Consider the following 14,028-nt stretch of genomic DNA (forward strand, 5'->3'; position numbering starts at 1 on the left):
TAATGTCATGTCTTATCTTGCTCTGAAGTCAGGTAACAGAGTCAACTATCCTTCCCACCCCCAACTCTTACACTCTGGGTCTAAATAAGGGCCCCAGAGGCTCGTCCCCTGCCCCCGCACTTCTTACCATTAAGGCAGCGCCTACGATACTTATGGTAGACGTGTTGTGTGAAGCCATTTTCCTTGAGCAGTTCATGGGAAGGATGCTGGAACTTGGGCAATGACTGAGGGGTACAGCCATAGCTGCCAACTGTAGGTGTCCCTTCTGAGGGGCTGGAGCTACAGAAACCACAAAAGATACTGTCACCAGGTTCCCCACAGCAGCCCCACCATAAGGTTAGGAGGAGTCCCTCTGATTCTTTCTGTCAGCCAAGATCCACCCTCTCACAGGGCATCAAACAAGGAGGCTCAGTTACTGTACTGGGCCTTTAACTTATATCCATGGGTCTGATTAACTCTGCATCAACTCTCAAGAGGGCTTTACAAAGAGGTACTGAGGCTTACAGAGATTGGGAAACTCATCCAGGGTCCTAAGACTATTTAACGGCAGAAACTTGTCCAACGATAAAACTCGAGTTTTAATCATTTATTAACTTTAAGCATTTAACCTTCCTTAATGAGCCATTATGGGTCAATGCAACTACAGTGAACCCTTGAACAACATGGATTTGAAATGCATGGATCCACGCATGGCTTGCCCACCCAACCCACAGGCATGGGTCCACTTATATGCAGATTAATTCCACCTTTGCCACTCTTGAGACAGCAACATCAATCCCTCCTTCTCAGCCTGCTCAATGTGAAGACAACAAGGGTGAACATCTTGATGATGATTCCACTTCCACTTATTTAACAGTAAATATTTTCTCTTACAATTTTAACTTTTATTTTACATTCAGAGGTATTTATGCAGGGCTGGTAGGTAGGTACATTATACCTCACTCTCCTCCTTCCCCTCTCCCTCAAGTAGACCCTAGTGTCTGTTGTTCCCTTCTTCGTGATCTTAGGAACGTTTTTTCTTTAGCTTACTTTATCGTAAGAAGATAGTATGTCATACATACAATATGCAAAATATGTGCTGACTGTATGTTATTGGTAAAGCTTCTGCTTAACAATAGGCTTTTGGTGAGTCAAAAGCTATACGTGGATTTTTGACTGCATGTGGGGTGGGCACTCCAGCCCCTTTGTTGTTTAAAGACCAACTGTGTATTTTTTTCAAAAGCACACCTATTCGAAGTCTGTGCCATCTCTGCAGGAAGCAGAGGGAATAAGTCGGTGGCTCTCAAGCATTGCTTTGGGGAACAGGGAACACACACTGGGGCCATCTTACTGAAATAAATAAAAAAAGAGTGCGAGCCCTACTCCAAGAAGCAGAGTCAGTAGTTACAGATGGAGCCAATAAATATGTATTTTTTTAATGTAAAGAAATTTTCAGGTAGTCTCCCAAGACACAGTAGGCTCAGAGACTCCCAGAAACCTGTATATTCAACTACCTGGCTATCTTTCCTCAGGTAGGAAGTAGATATCCAGGCTTGGAAACCAATTCAGAGAGATTTTCTCTCCGCATGTATGAAAATCTGATCTCATGTGACTACCACACCACTTCTTTAGGAAAAAAGCCTCCCCGTTCCCAGGTCCTGGGCTGACCTTTTCACACTGGTTTTTAGAAATCCTCTTAGATGAGGGTCCCTTTAACTTTCAGACCAATCTTCTTGGTCCAGTCAACTTCATGGCTTGCCTACCCAACCCACAGGCAGCCTGATCACTCTTCCCCTACTATCCCAGGTACCTGATGGAAGCAGTACGGGGCCTGTGCTCACGGGAATCCATCACCCAGCCCACATGGCTCTCCAAGGGTGGGTTTGAACTGTGTCTTGTCTTTCTTTTTCGAGGCATCTGCAAAGGTTAGCCCAGGGTTTGTTACTATTTGTACTCCTACGACTCTGAGAAGCATCAAGCACTTGTAGGACTAAGATACTCTCATGGGTGTGATCGCTCATGTTTTACAACAGCATTCTCATATCTGTTCTCTTACAATGTTCACAATGGTAAACTAAGGAACTGGTATGCCTATTTTAAAGGTGAAGAAATCAAGGTTTGGTAATGAAGTGATTTGCCCAAAAACTCGTACCTGGGTCAATCCTCCTTAGGCCTTCCTACATGGGGCCACCACTCCCACACCCAATATATTTTGCAGAGCCCACCAGCCTCAGAACACAAAGCAGGTGAAGGATTTGGCACTTCCTTGTCTTAGACAAACAAGGCAAGGGAGAGAAGCAAAGCACTGGAATGCAGTGAAGTTGGCCCAAGACTCTGAGTAGCCCGGCAGGAACACCCCACCTTGGCATCCAGTGTCCGTCCTTCTTTCACCACTGGGTAAAACCGTGACGTCTGGCTTGAATCTTTGAGCTGTGGTGTCCGGGGAGTGCGGGGGGTCCTGGTGTTGCGGTAGTTTGGTGACTCTGGGACAGTGGTTGGTAGAGAGCGGGCGATGGTGGAGGGTTCAGGAGCACCAAACAACTTGTTGGCCAGGGCATCAGTGGGAACTGCAGAGACAGAGGAGAGGAGTCAGGAAGCAGGGGAAGGCCTGTGGCATCCACCCTTGAATAGCCCCCAGTCCAAGGGCTCCAGACCCTCTCACCCACGTCAAGATCTCAGAGGTCTGCCTCTCACCTTGCTGGAACCGAGGTGGCCCAGGAGGAACTTCCTGGTTGGGATCCACAGGGGGCTCAGGGGTCAGTGTATCAAACTGCTCCCGGCTGATCATATTGACTTTTTTGAAGTTCTCAACCTCTTGCTGCAGAGAATATGATTTGGGTGGGGAAAGATGTAAGTAAGCAGGCTGCTCTAGCCTGTTTAAGGAATCAAGACTGGCAGGAAGTTGGAGAGGGCAGCTCCCACATACGTGGAATTCTGGTCCCTAGGCTCTCAGCTGCCCAGTCACCATTCCTCACCCCAGTTACCTTGGCACAAGTGTGCTAGCCCAGAATAAGACAGTAATTGCCTCACCCTCCCTGTAGTTAAGACTGAGATCAAGCTAACAGCAGCTCCTCAGGAACTCACTACAGACTCCCCTGAAAGCTCCAGTGTTTACCCATCTCTCTTTCCGTGACTGCCTTATCACACAGTGGCTGGACAACTCTCCTTCCTCCTTATTTCCAGTAAATGCACTATTACTTGTTTACACAGGCTCATCCAAGGACAACCTACCACCAAACATACCCAACTCTGTAAAATCCTACAACAGAGATGTTTTGACTGTTTTCAGGCAGCAGCAATTTTTTAAAAGACCTATCTTTTCTCCATTTTCCATATAAAGCAAGCTTCTTAAAAGGCTTCTAAATTTGTAGAGGCCTAAATATTTAAGACTAGAAATAGGCCAGGTGCGGTGGCTCACGCCTGCAATCCCAGCACTTTGGGAGGCTGAGGCAGGCAGATCACAAGGTCAAGAGATCGAGACCATCCTGGCCAACATGGTGAAACCCTGTACTCTACTAAAATACCAAAAATTAGCTGGGCATGGTGGTGCACGTCTGTAGTCCCAGCTACTTGGGTGGCTCAGGCAGGAGAACTGCTGGAACTCGGGAGGCGGAGGTTGCAGTGAGCCAAGTTCCGCCACTGCACTCTAGCCTGGAGTTGAGACTCTGTCTCAAAAAAAAAAAACTAGAAATAACAATCTACCTTATTCTATTCCCCACAGAAGTGTCTAGCCAACTGTTATGATATTACCTATGGATGCAAAGGCAGAACAATAATCACCCTCACCTCACCTGAAGAGTTTGCAGTGTTTATACATCACTCCTCACTCCTAGTGTCCAAGCTAGATGTCAATCACCATCCCCTTCCCACGTAGAAAAACTGAGATTCTAAGGACCTGCCTAAAGTTGCAAATTTTAAGGACCTGCCTAAAGTTGCAAAGCCAATCAATGTTCCTCTTCTCTGTATACTTCAGACACCCCAGGTTCCACAACCACTGCTACGTCCAAACCTCACCTTGATCTGGGAATACTCAGGTTCGAACTTCTCAGCCCACAGGTCCTGTTCATAGTAGAAGAGGCCATCATTAATGACCTTGGCCAGCTCAGCGCTCATCTTGGCACGGGAGGTGTGGTTGCCTGTGCGGTCCCCCCCTGGGTGCCGGCGCATGTAATGTGGTGTCTGGGTTACAATGAGGATCTTGTTGACATCCCTGTCATCAATCTCATAGTCAGATTCCTCATCAGACCAGGCGGTAAAGGTGTTCTTCCGCCCATCCATCTGCTCCATCTCCTCATCAAACAGGAAATCCAGTTCCTCTTGCTCATCCTGATCCTTGGACATCAGCTGCTGGGAGGGCAGCTGCTGAGGCAGAGAGGTCAGGTGGGTAAATCTGGGCTCCTCTGACTTCTAAATCAGGACAGACGAATGGGAAAAGGAATCACTGGGGGTCCTTGGCCCAGATTCTGTAGCTATTCCACGAAAGGGAGGCTCCAGCCCCTCAGCATAAGACTGTACAACTATGACCCTGGTAACACCAACAGGTCACAAGTGTTGTCCTGGGAGTCAGCTTTATGACTACGAGAAAGGATGTCTCATAGGAGTCCAGGTTCCTCCACTCACAGCTCACATCAGTCACTCACAAACAACTAGATGATGAGTTCTCTATAGGCAGAAACTGTGCTCTCATTTACCTTTATATCCTACACACAGCACCCAGCCTAGGAGTGGGCAAACAAGACGTTCAGCAGGTTGATTCATCCATTTATCCATCTACTCAACAACTCCCAATTAACTGGAAGCTCCATGAGGAGCAAGGACCATAGTGGCCTTGCTTTTCATTATATACTCAGTACCTAGATGGGGATCTGGTAATAGCAGATGTTCAATTATATGATAAATAAGGAAGTACCATTAGTACCAGGCTCTGTATGAAAAACATAAAAGCAGAATAATGAATAAGAAAAGGTCCCTGTTACTTAGGGTGCTCAGTTTAGTGGGAGAAAGTCAACCAAACAGCCAACTGCACTGTGGTATGGTAACGGCTATAAGCAGGTTTGTGGAAGCACAAAGTGAAGGGAGCTTAGCCAACTGGGACTGAGAATGGTTTGGGAAGGCCTCCTTGAAAAAGTGACTACCACGGGATGAATGTAACTAAGCCAGATGAAGATAGGGACAGAGTATCCTAGGCAGAAAGAACAGCATTGTTGCAAAGGCAAGACAAAACAGAATGCCTTCAGCAAAGAGAAACTATTTCAGTTTTGACAGAATGATTATGAGAGACACTGAGAGAGAAGCATTTGCCTAAACTCACAATATTTATTCAAAAGTAGATTCCCTGCTGTGCCAGGTGGAAGCAGGGGCTCTAATTCTGGAATGGGAGCTAAGTCTGGCTCCTGTTTCAAACAAAACTTTGTAGGCCCGCACTTTGTAAGACCCTCATCCACTTACTACCTTTTCCCTCATGTCTCTGACTGGATTTCCAACACTTTTTAAGGGCTGAAGCCAGAACTGTGGAGAATTCTGGGTATGAACAGGCAGGCAAGAGAAAGGAGATGAGAGGTAGTCACTGCAGTAACGGTAAGAGAGTGTAGAATTCCACAGACCCGAAAGTCCAAATTCAACTCTGAAGCCTCCTCACAAGTCCCAGGCCAGTCTCCAAAGAGGGGATAAGGGTGAGCAAGTATGTGGAGAAAAATCAGCATTTAAAAAGGAAGTAGCAATTTTAGTTAGAGATTGTAATACCTCTCTAACAGTGAGCTTATATATATATACACACATAAACTATTTCTAGAATATTCTAACCTCTCCTTCCTTTCATCGTAAGATGGGGAAACTGAAGCCTTGAGGTATTAAACAGGCTTCCCAAGGTCACCTCACCGTTAGTGCAGCAGACCTGTGTGTCCTAGTGTAGACTAACTCCATATCTCACCCATGCATCTGCTTCCTATCCCTTCCTTCTTCTGAGGGCCTAAGGGGCTTATTTATGTGACAGTGGAAACATACTCAGGGAAAAGACACTGAAAATGCAGCCCCAGAAATTTAGATGGAGCAAAAAGAGACAAGAATCAAGAAAACTGAAACATTGCTGCCAGATGCTGCATCATCTCTTCTTATGAAAAATGTCACCAAGGAACTTACACAGTAGGACGCCCTAACGGGTGGTCCCCAGGAAATGGAAACAGGCCAAATCAACCTTTCTGTGGCCACTACTGGTAACTTCAACTCACACCATGACCCTGAACTACCCAGATTTCCTGCTGGCCCCTCAGAGCTAGAGTGCTGTGCCCATGTGATATCCCCTTCAAGCACCCCAGGTCAGAGTGCTAGGACCAAGGCAACAGACAGGCCTCACCCACCTTGGGTCGTGCTGGGGACGGCCGAGGCCTCTTCTTCACTTCAATCCAGTTCTCAGAATCCAGGTCAGGCAGGCTAGCAGACAGGCCCTTGGGTAGTGTCTTTAGGTTGCTGACCTCCTCTGTTTTGGTTGGCACTGGGGTGACTGCACGAGGAGAGCCAGGTGCCGACTCTAAAGGGTGGAAACATGAAGTCCTCATCCCTCCAGTCTTCCTCCTGATGTCAGCCCTGAGGAGGACTGTTGCCTGGAGGACGAGGGCCATCCACACGCCAGCAGGTACCTACCTGTCTCCTTTTGGTAGTGCTGACGGGGTACAAACTCAGGGCAGTTGAGAAGCTGGGAGAAATCAGTCTGTGAATAATCCACTATTGGGGGACCAGGAAGAGGCCACTTTTCTGGTTCCTCCCTCCTACGAACTTTCTCATCAACAATCTCCACAACCTTGCTGTCTTTTAGGGCCTGCAAGGGAGGAGGAAGAAGAGGGGATGAAGAAGAAAATCTAGGACAGAAAGATCTTGGAAAGGTGGTCAACTGGGTTCCCCTGAGTCCAATGCTCTAGCTTGGGCAACAGAGCGAGACTCCATTTGTATTAAAAAAAAAAAAAAAAAAAAAGCCAATCACAGTAATACTATAGTAAAACCAAACTAGAAAATATCTAACTTGCCATCACAAAGGCAATTTAAATATTCACAGCATATCTATTTGATGGAACACTACTCAGACATTAAAAAACAATTTTACATGTGCTGAGATGGAAAAATTCACAAAACAGCGGTCAAAAAAGCAGGCTGGGTACAGTGGCTCACACCTGTAATCCCAACACTTTGGGAGGTCAAGGAGGGTAGACTGCTTGAGTCCAGGGGTTCAAGACCAGCCTGGGCAAAATAGCGAGACTCCATCACTACAAATAATATTCTTTTTTTTTTTTTTTTTTTTTGAGACGGAGTTTCGCTCTTGTTACCCAGGCTGGAGTGCAATGGCGCGATCTCGGCTCACCGCAACCTCCGCCTCCTGGGTTCAGGCAATTCTCCTGCCTCAGCCTCCCGAGTAGCTGGGATTACAGGCACACGCCACCATGCCCAGCTAATTTTTTGTATTTTTAGTAGAGACGGGGTTTCACCATGTTGACCAGGATGGTCTCGATCTCTCGACCTCGTGATCCACCCGCCTCGGCCTCCCAAAGTGCTGGGATTACAGGCTTGAGCCACCGCGCCCGGCTACAAATAATATTCTTAAAAAATCAGCTGGGCATGGTGGCTCACACCTGTAGTCCAAGCTACTTTGGAGCCTGGGTGGTTGAGGCTGCAGTGAGCTCTGACCACGCCATTGTATTAACTCTAGCCTGGGCAAAAGAGTAAGACCCAGTCTCAAAAAAACAACCAAAACATCCATCTATAGAAGCAGCAGTTGAAAAAACTATGGGGCATTCCACACAGTGGTGAACTACGCAACTGTAAACAGGAATCAGAAATATTTTTCTATTATATACTGCTACTTTGCAGTTAGCTCCCAGATATATTATGAAATTTATTTTTCACACACAAAAATATATTTTTTGTGAAAACAAAAACGAATTGAAGGATACAAATACATATAGAGGCATATGCTTTTCTCTTAAATGGAAAGGTTCTAAAAAGTTTGCCTATAAGAGAAGAAAGGGGGTAAGTGACAGAATGTAAGTCAGACTTTTAGGAATATACCATGCTGAGACTCTGGAACCATGTAATGTTTTATGCAAATGTTAAACAACTTAGAAAAATTATAGGGAGAAGAAGAAAGCAATCTCTAAAACTTGGGAGCAAAAATAAAACTAATGAAGTTAAATGGTGGTGTAACCACACAAAGATTCTTTCAAATAACTTGAAGATAAAATTATTTGACTGTGTAAGTTGAAAAACTGTTTTCAGTGGTAGTGGAGGTATTTGTAAGAATAATGTGGAGCTGGCCGGGCGCGGTGGTTCAAGCCTGTAATCCCAGCACTTTGGGAGGCCAAGGCGGGTGGATCACGAGGTCAAGAGATCGAGACCAGCCTGGTCAACAAACATGGTGAAACCCCGTCTCTACTAAAAATACAAAAAATTAGCTGGGCATGGTGGTGTGTGCCTGTAATCCCAGCTACTCAGGAGGCTGAGGCAGGAGAATTGCCTGAACCCAGGAGGCGGAGCTTGCGGTGAGCCGAGATCGTGCCATTGCACTCCAGCCTGGGTTAACAAGAGCGAAACTCTGTCTCAAAAAAAAAAAAAAAAAAAAAAGAATAATGTGGAGCTTGGCACAATGGCTCATGCCTATAATCCCAATACACTGGAAGCCGAAGTGAGAGTATGGCTTAAGCTAGGGAATTTGAGACCAGCCTGGGCAACACAGCAAGACCCCATCTTTACAAAAAATTTAAAAATCAGCCACGCATAGTGGTGTTGCACCTGTAATCCCAGCTACTCAGGAGGCTGAGGCAAGAGGACTGGTTGAGGCTGCAGTAAGCCATGATCACACCACTGCCTATGAGACACAGCAAGACTCTGTCTCTTTAAAAAAGAAAAAAAACACTATAGACATACTGTGAAATAAAACAAATTAGTAATTATGTTGATATCATTAGGAATTAAGATTTTAGGCATGAGACAAAGGAGTAGGAAAAATAAAAGACCCACAAGTTTAAGTAAAGATCCTGTAACTCTGAATTTTAATAGAAAATACCAGAATAGGCCAGGCATGGTGGCTCATGCCTATAATCCCAGCACTTTGGGAGGCCGAGGTGGGTCACCTGAACTCACCTGAGGTCAGAAGTTCAAGACCAACCTGGCCAACATAACTCCATCTCTACTAAAAATACAAAATTAGATGGGTGTGGTGCCACATGCCTGTAATCCTAGCTACTTAGAAGGCTGAGGCAAAAGAATCACTTGAACCTGGGAGGTGAAGGTTGCAGTGAGCTGAGATTGTGCCACTGCACTCCAGCCTGGGCAGTAAGAGCGAAACTCCGTCTCAAAAAAAAAAAAAAAGAAAAAAAGAAAGAAAATACCACAATAAGCTGATGATGTACTTTACCTCACCAAAAAAATCATCTAGAAAAAATGACCAACCAAGCAGCAATAAGCACCTCTATAACTCAGACTGGTTATCTAAACACCATTTCTCAAAAGAAAGGAACTAGAGTTCCTTTTAAGAGTGGCCAATTCCAGGGCCGGGCGCGGTGGCTCAAGCCTGTAATCCCAGCACTTTGGGAGGCCGAGGCGGGTGGATCACAAGGTCAAGAGATCAAGACCATCCTGGTCAACAGGGTGAAACCCCGTCTCTACTAAAAATACAAAAAGTTAGCTGGGCATGGTGGTGCCTGCCTGTAATCCCAGCTACTCAGGAGGCTGAGACAGGAGAATTGCCTGAACCCAGGAGGCGGAGGTTGCAGTGAGCCGAGATCGCGCCACTGCACTCCAGCCTGGGTAACAAGAGCAAAACTCCGTCTCAAAAAAAAAAAAAAAAAAAAAAAAAGAGTGGCCAATTCCAGATCTGGAGCAGGAAATGTGTAAGAGGAACTAGGGTCCCACTGACCAAAGATGGGACAATTTAATTCAATGCATTAACTGCAATGGACAGAAATAAATCTGTTTGAACCCATAAGCTTATAACAACAAATAAAACAAACCACCAAATCTCACTGGTCACCTATGAAATCTATTAGAGATAACTCATAATTCTGCAAACTGGTTAACAAAGGGAGGAAGATCAAACATTAATCTGCCCTTCCTGCACAAACTATACCTCTTGGTTACTGAATAGTTGATTAGGCAAAGTTACTCCTTGAAGAGGTATTCCACCTAATGAATGAAGATTAACTGACAGAATTAGTATATTGTCATTTTACAATCCTAATGAATATTGCTGGCAGCTTGTATCACGAGAGTCAATCAAATTAAATGTTATATGCCACCTGAGAAAAAATACATTAAGAAAAAGTATTCTTGACAAGGAGGGGAAAAAACTCCAAAACTTGAATCTGATCAGGCCTCTAGATCACCAATTTACAAAAAACTTGGAATACAGATGAAAATGTTAAAATGACACCCCTGTGCCCTATGGAAAATTCTATAGAACATACAACTTAGTCTATTCAAATAATAAAATGCAAGGAAAAAGAAAAGTAGAGGCCAAAGGAGACTTAATAAGACAAGATACAGGTCTTGCTAGTTTTTTGTAGAGACGGGGTCCTGCTATGTTACCCAGGCTGATCTTGAACTCCTGGGCTCAAGTGACCCACTCCTTGGCCTCTCAAAATGCTGGGATTGTAGGTATGAACCATTGTACCCAACCTATAGGTCTTCTTTGGATTCTGATTCTCACAAATTATTTAAAATAAATATATATATATATATGACAAAATTGGGGTTAATTTGAACTGACTGAATATTTGATATTAAAGAACTGTTAATATTTTTAGGCATGATAATGATATTGTGGCTATTTTCTTTTAACAAGTCTATCTTTTAGAAATCTATAGTAAAACATTTGTGAACAAAATGTCAGGCTTTCTAGGATTTCTTCAAAAGCAGTATGTGAGAATAAACAGATGAGGGTACAGATGGAATAAGATTAGCCATAAACTGATACTTGCTGAAGCTGGTTGATGGGCTCATTATACTACTATACTTTTGTCAGTTTATGACATTTTCTACAATGAAACAGATACAGAGAGAAGGGGGAGAGGGGAGGGAGAGAGGGAAAGGAAGGAGGTGAAGAAAGGAGGGAGGGAGGGGAAGGGGGAAGGGAGGAAAGGAAGGAGGGTAGTCAAGCCTTGAGACTTCAGCAGAAATCATCAGATGATGATTCTTCCAGGGCTTTCTGCCTTGGCCCAAACTCCAGCTCTCTAAGGACCTTTCTTTCCCCTGCATCCCAGCTCCAGGGAGGAAGACATACCGCAAAGATGAGTGAAATGTCAGTGGTAAGGGCCTGCACTCGGTGGAAGGAAGCAATAAGGGTGATGGGTAGGAAACCATCAGCATCCATTTTCCTTCGGAGGAAGAAGTCTCGCTCTAAATTGTCCACGCTGAAGTAGTATTCACTAAGTGGAGGGAAGAAGTAGTTATCACCAAGGGATTGCTGCATCAGTTTTATGAGTATGCCTTCCTTGTTCTGCTACACATCCCAGCAATCTTACACAGCCTCTGACCTAGTCCATCCCTACCTATCCCACATACCAACGATGTTGAAGGCTGAAAAGAATTGATGTGATCCCTTCATGGCACCCTACCTTGCCTGGGTCAAATCACTCCCTCTGCTCTAAGCCCCCTGACATGCCTGACAAACGGCTCATCCTCCTTTAAATTCCAGTCCAAATATTGTTGGTCACTTTCTCTTCTGCTCCTAGAAGACTTATAAACACTCTATTGCAACCATTTATTTTCTTGTATGACTTCCTTACTGGACTGAGAAACAATATATCAAAGTGGTTAAGAGCAAAGGTTTTACAATCGGACAGAAAAGGATTTAAATCTGTGCTATGTTACTTATTAGCTGTGAGATTCTGTGCAAATTACTGGGCCCATTTGCTTGTCTATAAATCGGGGCTAAAAGACTCAGCTCACAGGAATTCAACAGATAAGAACTGTAGGACTGACTAAGATAATGCGTCTAAAACACTTAACATTGAGCCTGGCCAATAGTGAGGATTCAATAAACGTTTAGTATTCTGTCAATGTTGTCATTACAAATAGAAGCACAGAAGCGGGTAGATTCTTAACATTTTCCCTCCTGTTGTAGTGGTATAGTTTCTGATTTTCTTAAAGTAAATGTTGTACCACTTCTGTAATAAACAGTGAGAAAAGCTAAATTGTTAAGCACCAGAAGGGCCCGTCCAGCCCTGCTCTGCCCAGCTATGACACTCTAGCAACCCCTAACCTCTCACTCATTCCTCCGGGGTAAGAAGGCTTCTGCGCACTCACATCTGGCGCTTGATGTAGTCTTTGAGCAGTTCCTGATCCACGCTGTAAAGCTCAGTGCTGCTGACATTGTCAAAGTAGTAGGTGATGTTGTTCATGTACTTGGGGGTACGAGGCCCCTCCACACCATCAAACTTTCGGTAGCCAAACTGGTAGTCAAAATGGGCTATAGAGGAAATGGGTGCCATGAGGGAGAGGAGATTTCTGCCCGCCACCCCCGCTGCACTCCCTTGGACATCCCGGAGCCCAAAGGGGCCTCACGTACTTCGAGTGCCACCCCGGCCGCGTCCCCGGCCGCGACCACGCCCCCGTCCACGGCCACGGAAGGAAGCCCGCGCCCCACCAGCCCCATCACTCTTCACACTCGATGTCTCATCCTGGTCGTGCCAGGCAGGCTCCGGTTTGATCTCTGGTTGCCAGGCTGGGGTGGGGGGGGCCACAGGCACGTAGGTGGCAGGCTCAGACCCTATGGGGAGAGGGGTACTGGGTCAGGCCTGAGGGTGTCTCCCAAGTCCAGGCCCTCCATAGTAGGTAATGCATACCTTTGATCTCTCCGCGGTTGGCAGGTATGTGTCTCGGCTCCGGCGGGCGAGTGGGGCGTGAAGCCAGTTTCTCTCTGGGCACTTCAGGCTTCATGTCTATTTGTAATGGAACCCACTTGTGTTTGTTTCCTGGGAGACAGCATGGGCACATGAGAAAGGCTTAAGAGGCCACTCCTAGCCAGCTCTACCCAACTCTTCTTCCTCTGCCCTGGACGTGGACCCAAATCACAATCTGGTTACCTTGGGCAGATCCCTTTTCCATACACTAACCCTCTTTTTCATCTCTAAAATAAGATGGTCAGTGTGTTGGAGATGCCTCATTAACTCCCAAGATCAATGTCTCCAAGGCCACAGAATCCCCTTCTAGACTCAGACACATGGCTGCCCAGAATGAAGACCATGCTTTCCAGACTCCTATAGACAGGTGCCAAAATGCTGCCAACAAGAGCTAAGCTGGAGTAACCAACTCCAGGTTGAATCCCTAAAAGGAAGGGGTCCATCCTTTCCTCCTCCTTTCCTGCTAGCTAGTGGGAGAAGGAAATAGGAAGTCACCGGGATGCTGAAAAACCAGTGTACCACAGCAAGCTAAAGGGATTCAGGAGTAGCCATACCATGCCTGGCCTATTTACACCAAGCTGTTACATCAAAGAAAGTAAGTTTTATCTTGTTTAAACCATTGTTACTTTGGATCAGCATTATGGAAGCCAAAATTTCAGCAGGTTTCCTGAAAGTTCTTGTCTTTGAGAGGAGGGACTGATGAATGACAGACGGTTGAAGACTGCTGTCTCACCAGTTTCCTACTGACTTTTCAGAGGGGGCACCTAAAACTCCTCCAGCAGCCCTGTGAAATCCTGACATTTCACAGTTTTACCCTGCCACCTTCTCCCAAGTCCTGCTCCCAGTCACTCACCTTTCTTCTTCTGTCCGCCTCGCTGGCAATCCTCATCTCCATTCTTTTCCTCTCCTGATTCGTCCGATTTGGTTTTCGGACTCTCTTTACTATCGCTCCCTTCTCCTTTCTCCTGTTCCTTCATGTCCTTCTTGGGTGGCAGTTTACGGGCAGGCTGAGGCTTGTGGGACTGTGGCTATAGCAGGAAGTAAAGTAACAGGAAGGTAAGTGTGAGTGCTTCACATTATGGGAGGGAAGGCACTCCCTGTTACTAGAAAGGCAGGCAGGAGCAACAACATGCAATGGTGGGATGGGTTCTAAGGTCGTTTTCAG

At 45.7% G+C, this 14,028-nt stretch overlaps 1 protein-coding gene across 5 annotated transcripts in view; it reads right to left on the bottom strand.

Moving 5' to 3' along the window:
- Positions 1-14,028, bottom strand: part of LARP1 (La ribonucleoprotein 1, translational regulator) — a 147,640-nt gene that overhangs the window by 14,251 nt on the left and 119,361 nt on the right. For 2 of the 5 annotated variants that reach the window (XM_039471467.2, XM_039471458.2), the window contains exons 4-15: positions 13,717-13,891; positions 12,807-12,935; positions 12,530-12,730; positions 12,268-12,430; positions 11,243-11,387; positions 6,619-6,793; positions 6,336-6,505; positions 3,994-4,386; positions 2,674-2,797; positions 2,341-2,546; positions 1,790-1,896; positions 128-279 (exon numbers count right to left, since the gene is read on the bottom strand). In XM_039471467.2, coding sequence (XP_039327401.2) covers positions 128-279; positions 1,790-1,896; positions 2,341-2,546; positions 2,674-2,797; positions 3,994-4,386; positions 6,336-6,505; positions 6,619-6,793; positions 11,243-11,387; positions 12,268-12,430; positions 12,530-12,730; positions 12,807-12,935; positions 13,717-13,840 — 2,089 coding nt within the window. In that variant the 5' untranslated portion in view covers positions 13,841-13,891. The remainder of the gene's footprint in view (positions 1-127; positions 280-1,789; positions 1,897-2,340; positions 2,547-2,673; positions 2,798-3,993; positions 4,387-6,335; positions 6,506-6,618; positions 6,794-11,242; positions 11,388-12,267; positions 12,431-12,529; positions 12,731-12,806; positions 12,936-13,716; positions 13,892-14,028) is intronic. The other 3 variants (XM_039471464.2, XM_039471463.2, XM_074378813.1) reach the window with 3 other exon arrangements.

This window comes from Saimiri boliviensis, chromosome 1 (assembly GCF_048565385.1).
Source record: "Saimiri boliviensis isolate mSaiBol1 chromosome 1, mSaiBol1.pri, whole genome shotgun sequence".
NCBI classification, from domain to species: domain Eukaryota; kingdom Metazoa; phylum Chordata; class Mammalia; order Primates; family Cebidae; genus Saimiri; species Saimiri boliviensis.